The sequence below is a fragment of the Geotrypetes seraphini genome, chromosome 4, assembly GCF_902459505.1.
Source record: "Geotrypetes seraphini chromosome 4, aGeoSer1.1, whole genome shotgun sequence".
Classification (NCBI taxonomy): domain Eukaryota; kingdom Metazoa; phylum Chordata; class Amphibia; order Gymnophiona; family Dermophiidae; genus Geotrypetes; species Geotrypetes seraphini.
In genome coordinates this window covers 35,893,808-35,912,231 of record NC_047087.1, presented here as the reverse complement: position 1 = coordinate 35,912,231, position 18,424 = coordinate 35,893,808, and the positions used below count along the sequence as shown (strand labels likewise).

At 43.9% G+C, this 18,424-nt stretch overlaps 1 protein-coding gene across 2 annotated transcripts in view; it reads left to right on the top strand.

The window, feature by feature from the left end:
- The window catches only part of CDH16 (cadherin 16), a 168,770-nt gene that overhangs the window by 74,223 nt on the left and 76,123 nt on the right, over positions 1 to 18,424 (top strand). For both annotated transcript variants that reach the window (XM_033943230.1, XM_033943231.1), the window contains exon 12: positions 6,686 to 6,874. In XM_033943230.1, the coding sequence (XP_033799121.1) occupies positions 6,686 to 6,874 (189 nt within the window). The remainder of the gene's footprint in view (positions 1 to 6,685; positions 6,875 to 18,424) is intronic.

Here is an 18,424-nt window from a genome sequence, read left to right as displayed (position 1 = left end):
AGTTGATTTTCTTTTCTTTCTATTTCCCCTTCTCCTTTAATCTGATTTTAAGGTAAACCACAAAGCTGCGATCTGAAGTATATAATAATAATAGCCTTATTTATATCCCGTCATACCTTTCAGTTCAAGACGGTGTACAATAAGAGGTGCTGATATCAGCGAGTTAACATTGGTTGGAATTGGGAAGGGGTAAATGGGCGCTTATGTGGTTGGACAGCATAAGAGATGGGAGGGGGAATGTGGAAGAAGAGGTAGGTGTTGAACCATTTTGGAGGTTCAGACAAATTTGTCGAATAGCGGTTTTCTGAATGTGTGGTATGTGAGTGAGTTCAGGATTAGTAGTTCGCTTAGGGTGCTGTTCCATATCCTTGCTTGGAAGGAGAGTGACCTGTTGAGGAATCTTTTGACTTGGCATCCTTTGGGGGAGGGGAATGCAAACAGTAGTGTTCTGCGTGAGAAGCGGAGTTTGTCCTATAGGATGAAGTGTTTCAAGAGGTAAGTGGGAGCGGTGCCGACGAGTGCCTTGAAGATGAGGCAACCGAATTTGAAGATTATTCTGGCCTCGATAGGTAGCCTAGCCAGTGAGGTTTCTTGCAGTATGTGTTTGGATTTTTTTCAAGCCAAAGATTAGTCGGACAGCCGTGTTCTGGATTAGCCTCAGTTTCTTGATGGTTTTTTTGTGTGATCCTAGGTAGATTATGTTGCAGTAACCCAGTGAGCTCAGGACCAGAGATTGGACCAAAAGTCTAAATGATGTGAAATCAAAGTATGGTTTTAGCGTGCGTAGTTTCCATAGTAAGTGGAAGTGGAATTAAGATATTGGCATGGGCTTCGAAGTTCGAATGTCATTTGCTGATCTAAGTTTTATCAAGTTTTAATAAATAAATACATTTTCTGTGGCCTTCTATACCTCTCAGAAGTTGATGTTGTCTTTATCTATGCTATGCCATTATAACCATTCCCATTTTCTTTCAATTTCAAATGTATCCTTGATGCTTTTATGATCAAAGCTATAGTGAGACGACCTTCGGATTTCTATCATTCACTTCACAAGGTTGCTGTCCTTCTCACAGACAGTCTTAGAATGGAACTTATGTGGAACAGAATCTAAAGATTAACCCCATGCACTTGGAAACTGTAATAACAAGCTGTGAAGTGAGTGCTGACATCACCCAGTGATCTATCCTATTGTCCAGTAAACAAAGATAAGATCTTGTACTCTCTTTGACTCTTCCAAGTTTAATCAAATTGAAGCAGAGGCCAGTAAGGGTTGAAATTATGACTGCTGTGATTATACACCAAAATGAATCTTAAAGTTTTTCTGTGTACTGACTGTTGTGGTTTATTCTGTAAGGAATAATAATATATGAATGTAGTGGACCCTTTTATGAAATAGGAATACAATCTGTCTGAACTACAGTAAGGATCGGGAACATGAGTTCTCAAGGGCTCCAAACACTTCAGATTGCATGCTTAGTTCATAAATCTTTGTAGGGCCTAAATTCAACTGCCGAATGACATGGGACAAATTTGTCCCCGTACCCAAGGGATCTCGATATCCTCATCCCGTCCCCATGAGTTCAGTCCCTGCCCCATTCCTGCAAGCTCTGTCTTAACTGCGCAAGCCTTGAACACTTATATTTTTTAAGTGTTCGAGGCTTGTACAGATGAGGACAGAGCTTGCAGGAATGGGGCAGAGACAGGCACAGAGCTCATGGAGATGGGACAGGGATAGAGAGATCCTGTGGGGACAGGGTGGTCCCCGTGTCATTCTCTACAAGTCTCAAATGTATTAGTAATACCAACGTATCGACCAAATTCTAGATTTTCTGAAAACTTAAAACTCAGATTTCCATTCATTAAAAACCTGAAATCTAAGACTATGTTAGAATATTATTTTCTCTGTCTAGGAGCCAAGATCTGGAATAATCTTTTAATTCAGATTAGAAAGATTAGGAAACTACTAGACACATACGAGGGGCATTCAATAATTTATCTACCTTAGTAGGAAAGAAAAGAGTTTTCAAAAAAAAAATATTTTTATTTTTCAATATAGGCCCCTGATAGCTCTATTCTATACACTTCATCTACTTTCCTACAATGACTTTAACCCATTTGCTAAAGAATTATTCTGTTTGACCTTCAAACCAGGATATCACAGCTTCCTTGACATCTTCATCACTTGAAAAACGCTGTCCACGGAGAGATTTCTTCAAAACTCGGAACAAGAAATAATCCAAAGAAGCCAAGTCAGGCTAAAGGGTGGATGATTCAGCTGTTGAAACCCACATGCTCAGATAGCAGCCTGTGATTGTCGTGACATGTGCACCGGTGCATTGTCGTGAAAAAGCAGCATGCCTACTGTGAGCTTTCCTTGTCTTTTCTCCTTGATTGACTCCTGCAAAGTGATCATTGTGTTGGTATAACTCTCCCCAATTATGGTTGTCTTGTGTGGCATTAACTCCAGAAGCAAAAATCCTTCATCATCCTAGAAGACAGTTGCCATGACTTTGCCTGCAGAATTTTCTGTCTTGAAACTTTTCTGGAGTGGGGGATGACTTGTGCTTCTACTACATTGACTCTATTTTAAATTCAGGATTTCTGTGCTAGACCCAAGTCTCATCTCCAGTCACCAAACGATGAAAAAAATTTACTTGGTCTTCACGAAGCATCTCCAAGTTCTCCTGACAGCACTGGAGCCCTGTGGCCTTCTGACATGGCGTCAGCATTCTTGGAACCCATCTTGCACTAACCTTGGACATGCCCAACTTTTCATGAATTATTATCTAAACTGTACCTGCCAAGATGCCCATTTCTTCAGCTATTCAGGAAATCTTAATCCATCTCTCTGACAAAATTAAATCCACGACTTTCTTACCAGTGGCGTACCTAGCATATATGACAGCCAGGGCCCATCATTTTTTGGCACCCCCCCCCCCCTGCATCTGTATGAAAAACATGATTTTTAGTAACAAGCCACATGTCACACATGAGTACCTAGGAAAAGGCAGTATATTACACATTGCAGTGAGCAGTACATCAATACACCCATTGTAAAACTAAACAAGCCAGACTAGTACAGATCAATCCTACACCGTCAATCCTAACAGAAAACCATGTCTTTTGAACACACAGAACACAGAAAACACCTTCACCTAGTATGGAATATGTCATCACAAACTAACCCCTCCTCCTTTTACAAAACTGTAGTGTGGATTTTAGCTACGGTGGTAACAGCTCTGACGCTCATAGAATCATAGCATCAGAGCTGCTACCACCACAGCTGGCGCTAAAAAACACTCCACAGTTTTGTAAAAGGGGGGATAAAATAGAAATACATAGACAAAGGTTAAATTGAACCAGCAAGAAGCTGGACTCTGCATAAAATGCAATACCACAGAAACAGTGACACATGTCTCCTAAAGCAATAAATAAATAGAAAATTTTTGTTCTACCTTTGTCTTCTCTGGTTTCTGCTTTCCTCATCTTCTTGTTATTGTCTTCCTTCCATCCACTGTCTGCCCCTCCCTATACATTATTAATGTTATCAGAAGTACAATGCTACACTCTGTAAGTCGTTGTACGAGATATACACTGCTATACTCTCTAATTCGCTGTATGTAAAACTTCTCTTGATTGTATTTACAGTTTTGTTTATTGTAAACCGCCTAGAAGTCGCAAGATTACAGGCGGTATATAAAAATAAAGTTATTATTATTATTATTATATGGCATCTTCTCTCCTTCTATGCCCCTTCCAGAAACTGTATGCCTCCCCCTCACATCTCTCCTTTCATCCCCATTGGTCTCCTCTCCTTCCCTCTCCCACATCTCTCTTCTGCAATCCCTTTCTTCCCTCATTTTCCTTTTCAATTTATTTTCTGCATCCATCTAGATTACGTTCTTACTACCCTCTCATCAATTTCCTTTTTTACTGTCTACCTACAGCTCGCCACCTCTTTCCCTCACCCCCTCCAGTATTTCCCTAATTCAATACTGCCCTCTTCTCTCTCCCCACTTCCATCATCTGCCCCTTCTCTCAATCTCTCCATCCACCACAGGCCAATCTTTCTCCCTTCCTCACCTGTCCGATTTTGGCAAAAAGATCTGCAACCCCTCCCCCCCCCCCCCTGCGATGACACTTAAGATCAGCAACGGGCCTCCTTCTACCCCTGGCATCAACAGAACTTCAGATCTGCAACGCGGTGCTCAGTCAAATGTGGAAACAGGAAGCTGAGTCAGAAGGAAGCTTTTGACATGAGCACTAGAGAATGACATGGGGAAAAAAATCTGTCCCCGTCACTGCACCATCCCCTTCACCGCCCCGTCACCGCCATCCCATTCACCGCCCAGTCAACGTCCCCGCAGCATCCATACAAGCCTCAGTACTGCAATATTTAGCTTATTCCTTCCTTATAAATTAAAGTTCTGGCTGCTGAACTGGAGAAAGAGATGTTCAGCTGACAGGGCTTTGTTTATAAATTTTTATCAACACAACTAATATACTACTTTATCCTGAAGCAAAACAAAACAAAAAAAATAAATAGAATTTTTTTTTTCTTCCTTTGTTGCCTGGTTTCTGCTTTCCTCATGTTCTCATTCAATTCCTTTCATCCACTGTCTCTCTTCTCTCTGCATCTTCCATTTGCTCTGTTATTGTGCCTCTCCCTTTCTCCCCCCTTCCAAATTGGTCTGGCACCCATCTTCTTCCCTCCGCTCCCCCCATAGTCTGGTATCTCTGTCTTCTTCCCTGCCAGCGTCTTCTCCCCACTCTCTCTTCCCCATTTCCATTCAGCATCTTCTCCCCACTCTCTCATCCCCATTTCCCTTCAGTGTCTTCTCCCCACTCTCTCTTCCCCATTTCCCTTCAGCATCTTCTCCCCACTCTCTCTTCCCCATTTCCTTTCAGCGTCCTTCTCCCCACCCCACCCCCCGACTTCCCCATGTCCTGTCAGCGTCCTTCTCCCCCCTCTGTCTTCCCCATGTGCTTTCAGCGTCCTTCTCCACCCTCTGTCTTCCCCATGTCCTTTCAGCGTTCTTCTCCCCCCATCTTCCCCATGTCCTGTCAGCGTCCTTCTCCCCCTCTGTCTTCCCCATGTGCTTTCAGAAGCCTTCTCCCCCTCTGTCTTCCCCATGTCCTCTCAGCGTCCTTCTCCCCCCCTGTCTTCCCCATGTCCTTTCAGCGTCCTTCTCCACCCCTCTGTCTTCCCCATGTGCTTTCAGCATCCTTCTCCCCCTCTGTCTTCCCCATGTGCTTTCAGCGTCCTTCTCCCCCCTCTGTTTTACCCATTTCCCTTAAGCGTCTTTTCCTCTCCACTCCACCTTTCCTCCCTTTCTTCCCCCCCCCCCCCCCCCGCCCGCCCGACAACAGGCCCGGTCTGACAAACCTCCCTGCCCTGTGGTCGCGAGTCTAAATTACCTTCTTACAGCAGCCGGAGCATTGTAGTTGCATATGGCTGCCGTAAAGGTTGTCTCTGATACAACTTCCGGTTGCGTCAGAGATGATCTTTACGGCAGCCACACACAGCTTCAATGCTCCAGCTGATGTAAGAAGGTAATTTAGACTTGCGGTCACAGGGCAGGGAGGTTTGTCGGACCAGGCCTGTTGTCGGTCGGGCGGTCGGTCGGTCGGGGAAGAGCCAAGAAGGTAAGGGGACCTGGCTGGCTGTGCACCCCCCTAAGGCTGCATCCGGTGCGGACCTCCCCCCCCCCCCCCCTTGGTATACCACTGTTTCTTGCACATTTCTGTGGAAGTTGCTTCCACACGCTGTCCAGTATGAGGGTCATTTTCAATGGACTCTCTACCCCACTTAAACTGTTTTGCTTCAAAATTTTACTTTTTAGGATGATGGGGCAGACTCACCATAAACTGCAGTCATGGATCTCCTTTGGCTTTTTCCCTTCTTTTATGAGAAATTTGATCACAGAACGGTGCTCCAAATCTAGCAGTTTCTTACTTGATTCGACACCTTGTCTCTTGGAATGTTAGACTCGCACTGAACCGCAACTGTGCACGAGTAGCCTTGAGACATGTCACAACATGTACAGACTTGTTTCAACATGCTTGCTACTATCTTTCATACTCAGGTAGATAAATTGTTGAACACCCCTTGTATCTGGTTCTTTTCTAAATTAGGTTGTTTCCATTCAGGATTAGAACTTTACTAATATTTATATTACTGGACTTTTATTATGGTGAATGTATTGCTTAAAAAATTAGTCATCATATGTACATTGCCTAATTTGTAGGTTTGCTCTTATTATAATTTGCTTTGAATCATTATAGAAGATAAAGCGGTAATGAATGCCAGAACAGAATAGATTTCCATGATACCCTTTGTAAATATTCCTAGATCTATTTGCCTACGGCAGTATAAGAAACAATTAATGTGCATATTGTGAAAACCAGACTGGTTTAAAGCCATTTAGGGCCAGAACTGTAGCTAGAGGTCAATGAAAGCCAAGAGAATTTAATTTTTATACACCATCACAAGAGAACTGCATGCTATAATCCCATCACATTGAGAAAGCAGGTTACTGTATGCATCAAACAGCCAAGAGTTGGTTTGTTTTTATCTGAGCTTCTGTGAATTTGTGTAATGGATACCTTTTGGATCTATTTTTAATGGCATCCTATTGTTTTGTCTTCAAAGAAATGAAAGCGCCTTTTCTTTCTTATTTTGCAGTACGGCTCCTTTATTATTCCAGAAAATGCAGAACCTGGTGTGCTGATAGTAACTCTGACAGCATCTGATGAAGACGAAGAGGCAGAATACAAATTCATAGATTTTAGTGTTGTGTCTGGAAATGAAGATGGAACTTTTGAAATTGTAAAGGCACAGCAGAATGGCATAGTCAGCATCTTCCTTGTAAAGGTACAATGTTTTCTTTTTTTATATATATAGGACCTTTTCTTATCTGTGTCTCAATTTGGCACATTACATAGTGGTTGTCATGGCAAATATCCACTAAGTTCAGCCTTTCAGGATAGTTATACAGAAAGACAGGATACTATTTGGAAGAACTCACCTGCTGGTCCCTTAACATGCTGATGTCTATTCAATACCCTGTTTCCCCGAAAATAAGACCTATCCCGAAAATAAGCCCTAGCATGTTTTTTTTAAGATGCTCCTAATATAAGCCCTACCCCAAAAATAAGCCCTAGTTAAGATCAACCCCCAAAGCCCCCGACTCCATCCCTGACAATAGTACTGTTCAATTCGCCGAAAAAAATTAGACTCGTCAATTCAGCGATCCCACCCCGGTGAGTCCTGACATACCTCCGCTCTGAGGCCTCCTAAAGCAGCGGCAGCAACGGCGCTTTGAACGGGCTGCTTCGTGGTCTTCCCCGCTGGAGCTTTCCCTCTGCTGCATCACAGTGGAAGGGTTAGTGGGGTTCTGCTGTACAGGGGGATAGGAGGGAGGGATAGAAAGATGCTGCAGAGGAAAGGCCCGGGGAAGACCGCAAAGCAGCCCATTTAGAGCGCTGCCACCACTGCTGTTTTTGAGGCCTTGTCATTCTCACAGTGGGAGGGTCAATGGAGTTCTGCTACACAGGGGGATGAGAGGGAGGGATATAAAGATGCTGCACAAGGGGATGGGTGAGAGGGGAGAAAAGATGCTGCACACAGGAGGGGAGGAAAGGAAAGAGAAAGAACTGGGGTAGAGGAGAGGAAGGAAGGGATGATTGTTGTACATGAAAAAAAAATTAAGACATCCCCTGAAAATAAGCCCTAATGCATTTTTTGACCCCAAATTAATATAAGACACTGTCTTATTTTCGGGAAAACATGGGTTGTTCATTCTGTCCTGGTACATAACTTAAGGTTGTGAATATACTGTACTTGGGACAGAAAAAGAACCTACATACAGTATAGTATATGCAAACCGCTTTGATTTTAGTCACAGAGAGGTGATCTATCAAATTCATGATCCTTGACCCTTGTCGTTGGTCTTGGCTACCTTTAGAAGGTCTTCAAAAAGCCATCTATATGTCAATAAAAAAACATACTTCATGCACGAATACAGGATGTCTGGGGCAGTACTTGGAGAGACCTCCCAGGAAAGAGACTTGGGAGTTCTGATTGACAAGTCGATGAAGCCATCTGCACAATGCGCTGCGGTGGCTAAAAGGGCAAACAGAATGCTAGGAATGATAAAGAAGGGGATCACAAACAGATTGGAGAAGGTTATCATGCCACTGTACCAGGCCATGGTGCGCCCTCACCTGGAGTACTGCATCCAGCACTAGTCGCCATACATGAAGAAGGACACAGTACTACTCGAAAAGGTCCAGAGAAGAGCAACTAAAATGGTTAAGGGGCTGGAGGAGTTGCCGTACAGCTACAGATTAGCGAAACTGGGCCTCTTCCCTCTCGAAAAGAGGAGATTGAGAGGAGACATGATCGAAATATTCAAAATTCTGAAGGGAATAGACTTAGTAGATAAAGACAGACTGTTCACACTCTCCAAGGTAGGGAGAACGAGAGGGCACTCTCTAAAATTGAAAGGGGATAGATTCCGTACGAACGTAAGGAAGTTCTTCTTCACCCTGAGAGTGGTGGAGAGCTGGAACATTCTTCCGGAGTCTGTTGTAGGGGAAAACACCCTCCAGGGATTCAAGACTAAGCTGGACAAGTTTCTGCTAAACTGGGACATACGCAGGTGAGGCTGGACTCATTTAGAGTACTGGTCTTTGACCTGGGGGCCGCCACGTGAGCGGACTGCTGGGCACGATGGACCACTGGTCTGACCCAGCAGCGGCAATTCTTATGTTCTTATAAACAAATGTGACTTGACCTGCTATTTGTTAGATTTTAAATACTACACATGTATGCTATCCTAGTGACCAGAAGTGATAGCATATGCAATTAAGGTAAAGAATGCAGACTTACCTCTAGATTGTTAACCCCATAATCTAAAGATGAATTAAAGACATCATTAAACTAGAGCACGTAGTGAGGTTTTGAACTCTTTTTTCCTCTTGAGTGAGGTGGGGGGGGTTCATGGGCTTCCCTGGTCGGCCATCCACCGGTCACTAGGGAGGGGGATCCGGGGGGACTGGGTTTGGGAGGCGGTGCTTTTTAACTAGAAGGCCAGACAAAATGGGCCTCCAGTATTCTTTTGATGGTTCAGACTTTGAATGAACCAGTTCCTGAATTCGGGGGGGGGGGGGAGGGTTTGGTTGGGTTTCTTGGTTTGGGAGGGTATGAGGGAGGAGGGGGTTGGGGAGAGATTCTAGAGTTTGTTTGAAAGGATGGAGGGGCTGTACATGCCTTGCACGGTTGTTTGGTATTGCTCTGGTCTGCTTTTCACACTGTCATGTATGTTTGTCTATCAATAAAAACAGATTTGACACTATTATTACATTATTATTAAGTGAAAAATGATCGAATAATTTAAAATGTTACATTTGTATAGCTGTTCAGAAGCAAATTGCTTGTCCACATCTATCAGATGCCCTTAACTAGAAGATTTTATAAGACATTGATACCTATTTAGAGGGTAGACAACAGATGGATATTAATACCGTGTTTCCCCGATGATAAGGCAGGGCCATCAAATAAGACAGCCCTCCCTTTTTAGAAAAAATTGTAAAATAAGGCACCCCCCCCGCAAATAAGCCACCCACCGATACCTGCGCTTACCCGAATCGGGTGGTACGGTGGGTGACTCCGTGTGGTCCCTCCGTCTACCGCGGGGGTCGGCAACCCGCGGCTCCAGAGCCGCATGCGGCTCTTTTCCACCTTTGCTGTGGCTCCGGTAGTGTGTCACGCAGGCATGCAACTTACAAGTCCGGCGTCGCGGCGGGAAATAGCCATGCTGAGCAGTGAGCTCAGCACGTACACAGATGAAAGCCTTGCTTGCTGATTGGTCCGGCGGCCGTGCCGCCGGACCAATCAGCAAGCAAGGCTTTCATCTGTGTAGTGCTGAGCTCACTGCTCAGCATGGCTATTTCCCGCCGCGACGCCGGACTTGTAAGATGCACGCCTGAAAAAGAAATCATCCTGGCCGGGGTCGGTGTCATGCTCCGGAGATCTACAGCCTTCCTATCTCCCTCTCCCTTCTACCTGCTTCCGGCCACATCCCCTGCTCCGCGGCTCTCTTCGGCAACTCAGCAGCAGCGATCGACACAAGCTTCTGACGTCGGGGCCTACCCTCTGCGAGTCCCGCTTGTTTCAACTTCCTTTTCCCACAAAGGCGGGACTCGTAGAGGGAAGGCCTCGATGTCGGTAGCTTGTCTTGATCACCGCTGCTGACAAGTTGCTGAAGAGAGCCGCGGAGCAGGGGGGTGTTGCCAGGTGCAGGTAGAAGGGAGAGGGCCAGATGCAGGACTCGTGGGTGAGGGAGCAGAAGAGAGAGAGAAAGAGAGAGGGGAGGGAAACAAAAGGAAATATTTCATACTGGGCTGGGCCGGAGTGGAGGGAGGGTTTGGATAGGTTCCTGAAGGAAAAGGGGACAGAGGGGTACAGATAGAACTTGAGGTAGGTTATAGAAATGGTCAGAAACCACTTCACAGGTCGCGGACCTGATGGGCCGCCGCGGGAGCGGACCGCTGGGCGAGATGGACCTCTGGTCTGACCCAGTGGAGGCAACTTCTTATGTTCTTATGTTCTTATTCTAGCTACAGGGTGCAGTAACAAAGGAAAAGGGGGGGAAAGCTGAAAATGGAGATAGTGACACAAAGAAGAGAAAGGGTAAGCAGGACCTACTGAATAAGGATAGAGATACAGAGGGGACATGAAAGGGTAAATAAGGCATCCCCCTGAAAATAAGCCCTAGAGCATATTTTGGCCTTCCAAAAAAAAATAAGGCAGTGTCTTACCATCGGGGAAACACGGTAGTACAGGTGACCAAAATCATAAGTAATGACTTAATCAAAAGTGAACTTGAAAACTGTCTTTAACCTAGATTTAAAAGCACTCAATGTGACTAACTCCTGGATGCCAGGTAGGAGATTATGCTATTGAAGAGGAACAAAGACAGAGAGCCAGAAATCAAGAAGAAGTCTAATTAACACTTACATTGCCCCTCTCCTAAAGTCACTCCATTGGCTTCCCATCCATCTCCAAACACAATTCAAACTCCTCTTACTGACCTACAAACTCACTCAGCTGCCCCTCACTATCTCTCTTCACTTATCTCCCCCTATATCTCCCCCCCACCCCCGCGAGTTCAGCTGGGAAGCCCCTCCTATCTGTGCCCTTCTCTTCCTCTGCCAGCTCTAGACTCCGTCCGTTCTACCTTGCTGCGCCATATGCTTGGAACAAGCTGCCCGAATCCTTACAGCGGGCTCCGTCTCTGGCAGTGTTCAAGGCCCAGTCAAAAGCCTTCGAGAGCGCTTTCAGCTCCTAAGTCCTCTCAACTCACCCATCCCCAACCCTATATGTCATGTCTGTCCGTCCAAGTTAGATTGTCCCCCTTCCGCTCCTCCTTCCACCCTAACCCTCTTCCTTTCCTCAAGTCGCCTAGAGCCTGGTTAGGTGTGCGCAACACACAAATATTCAATTAGATTAGATTGTAAACTCTTCTGAGCAGGGACCATCTATTAAATGTCAAAATGTACAGTGCTGCGTATGCCTTTCAGCACTATATAAGTGATAAATAGTAGTAGTAGTAGTAACATGCGGAACACAGTAAAAAGACTGGTGAGAGCAGTGGAAATATTACGAGGGGAGAAATAGAGAAAAATTAGATATAGATTTATGGTGTTAGGAGTTGGATTAGAGAACATAAGAATTGCCGGCAGGTAACTTGTGCATTACTTTCTCAAGATGTGTATTAAACCAATCTATGGTAACCCCAATGAATTTACTAAACTGACACTTTTTTCATTTCTATTGTTTATTGCATGATTAGTTTTAGTCTAATGAAATGTTATTGATATTTAAAAGGCCAAAACCGTAAGCTGCCCTAATTTTAGCAACTTTAGGCACACCTCTTAACCCCTTTTTACGACGGCGCATTAGGCTTTTTTTTTAAATCGCCAGCCATGGCAGTATTAGTTCTGATGCTCATAGGAATTCCAAGTTTTATTAAAAATTTGATTAAACGCTTATGTAATTTCTAAGATATTTACATTAAAAATAATACTGATTATAAGAAACATAAGGATAGAAGGGGGAGAACTACAATTTTTTAAAAGCAAAGAAACATTCAAGGTAAACACATTAAGGGAGGGGAGGGTTTGTTTTTTAAAGAGTCTGTCTATATAGCCCTGTTAATGGATAATTACAACCAATTCTGAACTTAATTCTAAAAAGCATCATTAAATAGAAATGTTTTAAAAGCAATTTTAAATTTATCTAACAGTCTTTCTTCTCTTAAGAAAGACGGAAGTCGATTCCAAATTTGTGCAACTGTAAGCTATGAGCATCGGAGCTAATATCGCCGCGAACAGCAATAAAAAAGCCTAATGCGGCTTCGTAAAAGGGGACCTTAATTTTTTGAATTGCTTATTTTTACTCAAGGAAGTGTTCATTTTTCTATGAATTTCTGTAGATTTTTTTTTCTCAGATAAATCTGTTATATGCTAAAAAAACAAACAAACAAAAAAAAACACCCAAAACTTAGCTCAACAGACTCACCGTAGCTCAGGGGTGTCAAAGTCCCTCCTCAAGGGCCGCAATCCAGTCGGGTTTTCAGGATTTCCCCAATGAATATGCATGAGATCTATTAGCATACAATGAAAGCAGTGCATGCAAATAGATCTCATGCATATTCATTGGGGAAATCTGAAAACCTGACTGGATTGCGGCCCTCGAGAAGGGGCTTTGACACCACTATTAACCTTTCATCTCTAGTTGGCCATCTGGATTTAAATGATCTTGTGCAATGTAAGTTGTGAAACATTATATTATGTGATCATTTGAGGGAAGTGATAAATGATTATTTTTGTGACTCTGGTAATGAAGATGTCCTAAAGAGGGCAGTGACTGCAAACTCCACCGTGTGGGATTTTCATTATCCAACAAACCGTCCCAAAAAACTTGAAACATGCAGTTCTTAAGCGCGTGTACCATCAGAGAAGCAACATAACGGGAACAGCACAGCACATGTACATATTAAATTGAAGGTAGTTATTTAGCATTAGCATGATTTTCCTTATTGGTTGTCAAGGCTGGCACAGCCCGGTAAACACGGTAAGTATGGCAGGGGTTCCAATTTCTGAAGAGCTACCAAAAGCCACTGCAAACCGTGCTACCTGGGTTGTGCCAGACAATTCTCTCCGTTCCCTTTGCCGGCTTCTGTACATCTGACATGGCATCTCACTCTCCCTCTTTTTTTCTTTCCATTTAGCAATAATTACAAGTTATACTAGTCACTAGAACCTTACCCCCTCTTCTACGAAACCACGCTAGCAGTTTTTAGCACAGAGAGCCATGCTGAATGGCCCGCGCTGCTCCCAATGCTCATAGGAACTCAATGAGCATCAGGAGCAGCATGGGCCATTCAGCGCAGCTCTCTGTGCTAAAAAAAACACTAGCGCGGTTTTGTAGAAAAGGGGGTTAATATTTGTAGGAAAAAATTCCAAAAGAAGAAAAAACATAGGCACTTCCTCAGACCACAAAAAAAGAGAAAAATAATTTTTTAAAAAAGGGGAAACTAAGAGAAGATTTGGGAGAATCATTACTGATATAACAAATCAAGCAAATAGCAAAGACGGCTACATCTTGGGCTTCACTTTACATGATTTCTCCTTATGCAGTGTCCAAAGTTAACTTCTTGAGGTCTAAAAAGGAAGAATATATATCTTAAGCCTTCATTCTTTCCCTCTGATCCGATTCTCCCCCTGGCAATTCAGCATTTCTTTCCCTCTCTTTCCTCCCCTGGCTATTTCCAAACTTGCCTGGATCGCAGGCAGTGTCCGCTATCCATGCAGGTATGGAGTGAGCGGCTAGGGCGGGGAGGCTGACGGTGCTGGAAGGGATACGAAGAGCAGTGCGGGTGGAGTGGCGCAGCCCCGATGCCACCCCTTGCTTTCCCTCAAGCCCCTCTACCTGAAATCGCGTGGCTTCTGCTTCTCCAGTGTCCCATCCCTAGGCAGCCGGCAGTAGTAATGAGGGAGGCCTGCTGCCGCCAGCCTGCCCCAGAAGCCGCCTCTCTGCACTTTGTTCCTTTTCCCACGCAGGAAGGACCTGTATAGTGGTTGCTTCTGGGGTAGGCCAGTGGCACAAGGCTCCCCTCATTGCTACTTCCAGCTGCTGGAATATTTAAAATTGCAGCATTTGAGGTGGAGGTAGGTGGGAGAGTCAGGAGAACCAGCTAAGCCCAGACAGACTCCCCCATTTCAAAAAATGGTAACTTTAAGAGTGTTCTCTCTACAGCCTGCCTTTTCCACCTCTCTCTCTCTCTGTGCCCCCATCCCAACTCAAATATTAAATATCTGAGCTGCAAAAAAGGTCTGAATTCCCTGCAGCACAGCTCAGACAGCAGGAGATTCAGTGTCCGGGGAGGTGGGGGGGAATGGGAGGAATACTGTACAGGAAAACTACTGCTGACTGAACTGCACTGGAGGGGGTTGAGTAGAGAATGACACGGTGACAAAATTCATCACCGTTCCCGTCCCCGCGGATAACCGCGGGAAACCATCTTCATGTCATTCTTTAAGGAGAGAGGGAAGAATCAGAGTATGAATGGCCACAACCACTGACCCGCAAGCTTTGCTTTGAAGAATGCTGGTGTAGAAGGACTGAGGTTGAAACAGACACTACAGAATGACAGTCTCTGGTATCAGAGCAGATATTGTGATGTCATAATGCCTCATTCCACCAGTGCCTAAGAACCAATCACATCAGTGATGTCACAATGGCTTCATTATCCTTGGCTCACATAAGAATCAGAGTATGAATGGCCACAACCACTTTCTCTGAAGAATGCTGGTGTAGAAGGACCGAGGTTGAAATAGACACTAGAAAATGACATGGGATTATTTCCCGCGGTTATCCGCGGGGACGGGGACGGTGATGAATTTTGTCACCGTGTCATTCTCTAGTGTTGAAGTAATTTTTGCAGACATCTTTAGCTGGAGTGGCATGAGGATACCCACCAGTTGCAACATGGGTGCGCTGCCACTGGTTGGGCCTGAGCCTAAAATGGGTACCCTCCTAGGATTACCAGATTTTACTTGTGTTTACTCCCCGTTATGCCCACATCACGCCCCAGACTCACTCCTAGCCCCGCTCCCCTCAGCCTGTTCTCGTTGCTCGGGAGGGCATCCGCGCATGTGCAGTAGTGATGCGATGACATCACCGCGCTGCATCCACGCATACACAGATGTCCCTTCTCGACATGATCTGAAGAGGAAACTTTTCAAAACTCACACAAAGTGCCGGGTTTTGAAAAGCCATCCAGATGCCTGGACATGTCCTCTAAAAAGACGGGTAAATCCAGATGTCTGTTAACCCTTTACCCACCACCACCACCACCACCATGGTGGTCTATCGTGCCCAGCAGTCCGCTCATATGGCCCTCTGGTCAACTGAGATTAGCCCTACCTGCGTACGTTCTGGTTCAGCAGGAACTTGTCTAACTTTGTCTTGAATCCCTGGAGGGTGTTTTCCCCTACGACAGACTCCGGAAGAGCGTTCCAGTTTTCTACCACTCTCTGGGTGAAGAAGAACTTCCTTATGTTCGTACGGAATCTATCCCCTTTCAATTTTAGAGAGTGCCCTCTCGTTCTCCCTACCCCTCATAATCTCAGACTGAGAAAACAGTTTTAGCATATTAGTCCCAATATTTGATATTTGACATCTACTGTTTTTGCAGCTTTCAACTTCGGATACCACTAAATCTTATCTTCTTAAAGATAAAAAGAAAACCAAAACAAACCAAAAACTACAGAAGTGTAATCATTTTTATTTGGCTTTCTCTTCCTGAGAGAACAGCATGTACTGTGCTTTATCTGCAAGAGAGGTCCAAAGAATCTGTCTTTTCAAATGAAAGATGAATCATGCTGTCACCCACCAGAACAACAAACAGCTGAACGTAATATGGCTTAGCAAAGGGGCACCTCTAAATTGCAAAGAGCACACTGTTCCCTGAACAGACAGCCCTCCTCCTTGCCACCATTTCTTCCACGTCTCTTCAAAAAAGAAGCAGTCAACACAATAGAGCTATTTCTACAGAGAAATCCTCTGTGTCTACATAATTAATGCACTTAGGGCAAGATTTACTAAAAAGAAAAAAATGCTACTGCATTAGCATGTATCGATGCCATTAATATGCATAATTAGTAAACAGGTCTAGTGCACAAAATGGATCTACTTTAGTAAATTTAGCAAAGGTCTTTGTGCTCTGAAAATTCAGTTTTGCTGAGAGGCAAGGTTAATCCGAAATATGTAGAAACTTGTGTAATGACCTTTTGTTGTGCTGGGGTAAAGCTATAATAATAATAACTTTATTCTTCTATACCGCCACAATCTGGCGACTTCTCGGCGGTTTACATCAAAGAGAACTGGACAATTGGCGAAGTACAAAATACAAATAGCAAAAGTACAATATATTTCTTAAAGTTAGTCAAAGTAGAATTATTGCAATTAATGTAATTTCTATTTAGGAAATGAATCTGTCAAATAGTACAGTTTTAATTTCTTTCCGAAAAGCACCATAGGACAACCTGGCTCCACTAATGTAATTACCAAACCAGGACTGCTGTTTACTTGCTTGGAACATAAAAGTCCTATCCAAAAATGGCCTCTATCTACAACCACTAATCTTTGGATAGGCAAATATATTACAATTTCTGGTGTTGCATAGCACAAAATGAGACAGAAGATAGGTGGGGGGCAGTACCCAAATTAACTTAAAACAAATGCAAGAGAATTTGAATATTACTCGTGCCTCCACCGGTAACCAGTGCAGAAATCTATAGTAGGGACTAACATGATCTCTTTTCTTCAGTCCAAATATTAGACGGACAGCCGTGTTCTGTACTATTCTCAATTTTCTCATTGCTTTTTTTAGGTATAACCAAATAAACGATATTGCAATAATCCACTATAGATAGAACCAATGCCTGCACCAATAGTCTAAAGCAGTAGTTCCCAACCCTGTCCTGGAGGACCACCAGGCCAATCGGGTTTTCAGGCTAGCCCTAATGAATATGCATGGAGCAGATTTGCATGCCTGTCGCTTCCATTATATGCAAATCTCTCTCATGCATATTCATTAGGGCTAGCCTGAAAACCCGATTGGCCTGGTGGTCCTCCAGGACAAGGTTGGGAACCACTGGTTTAAAGGATAGAGGATCAAAATATTTTTTTTAGTTTTTAGTTTCTTAGTGCAAAAAAAGCACTTCTTCACCACTAAATTCATATTTTCAACCATGGATAAATGAGTGTCTAATGTAACTCCAAATATTTTTATAGATTTAGAAATCGGGTAATCATGACCATTTAAGTGAAGTGATGTTCTAATTATTTTATCCTTTGGGCTTGCTGATAGGACAGTTAAGGAAATGCGCCGACAGAGACCCCTTTAGAAAATTCTTAAAAACACAATGGTTCGTTACTGCTTTTTTTATAGGGTCTGACTCACCTTGATCAAAGATTTATTGTGAATTTAAATCCTGATGTTTTGAATGCATTGTTTTAAGCATTATGTATGTTTGATTTTATGTACACCCGCGTAGGGTTAGATGGTATAGAAATTTAAAAAATAAATAAATAGCATAAATAAATGTGCTGTCTATCAGGGACCCTTAGCTGTAGCTGTGCCTGCAGAGGAGATTGTGTATCATCAAATGCAGAACCTGTGTGTTAGCATACTCTTTGCAAAGCCATAGTCTTGGGATTCATGGGCAGCCGCACAAGACACTGTGCTCTAAGGCAGGTGTTTCTCAAGTCAGACCTGGAGTACTCCCCTTGCCGGTCAGGCTTTCAGGATATCCGCAAAGAATATGCATGAAAGAAATTTGCATATAATGGAGGCAGTGTATACAAATCAAGTTCATGCATATTCATTGCGGGTATCCTGAAAACCTGACTGGCAAGGGGAGTACTCTAGGGTTGACTTGGGAAACACTTACTCTTAGGAATCCCGCATTTAACTGAGTCCGTTTTGCAAAGTTAAAGTCTCCTTTCCCCTTTCCATCGCCATCTCGTTTTCTGTCTCCTTCTCTCTCCATTGTACTCCTCCCACCTCACCACCAGCCAGCCCTTACATCTCCTTCCTCCCTTTAGTTGAAACAATTTACACATACGCTGATGACATCCTTGTCCTCCTTGAGACAGACCAGAACCTCACCAACCTCCACGAGAACATTACAGCTTGCATAATGAGACTCCATTCCTGGTCCTTCTCGGTACAGATGAAATTTAATGAATCAAAAACAAAATTACTCTGGCTCGGCCCAACATTAGAACACCTGCCCACCCTCTTCACACTACCCTCAGGCGCTGCACTGCAGCTTGAGTTCTCAAACA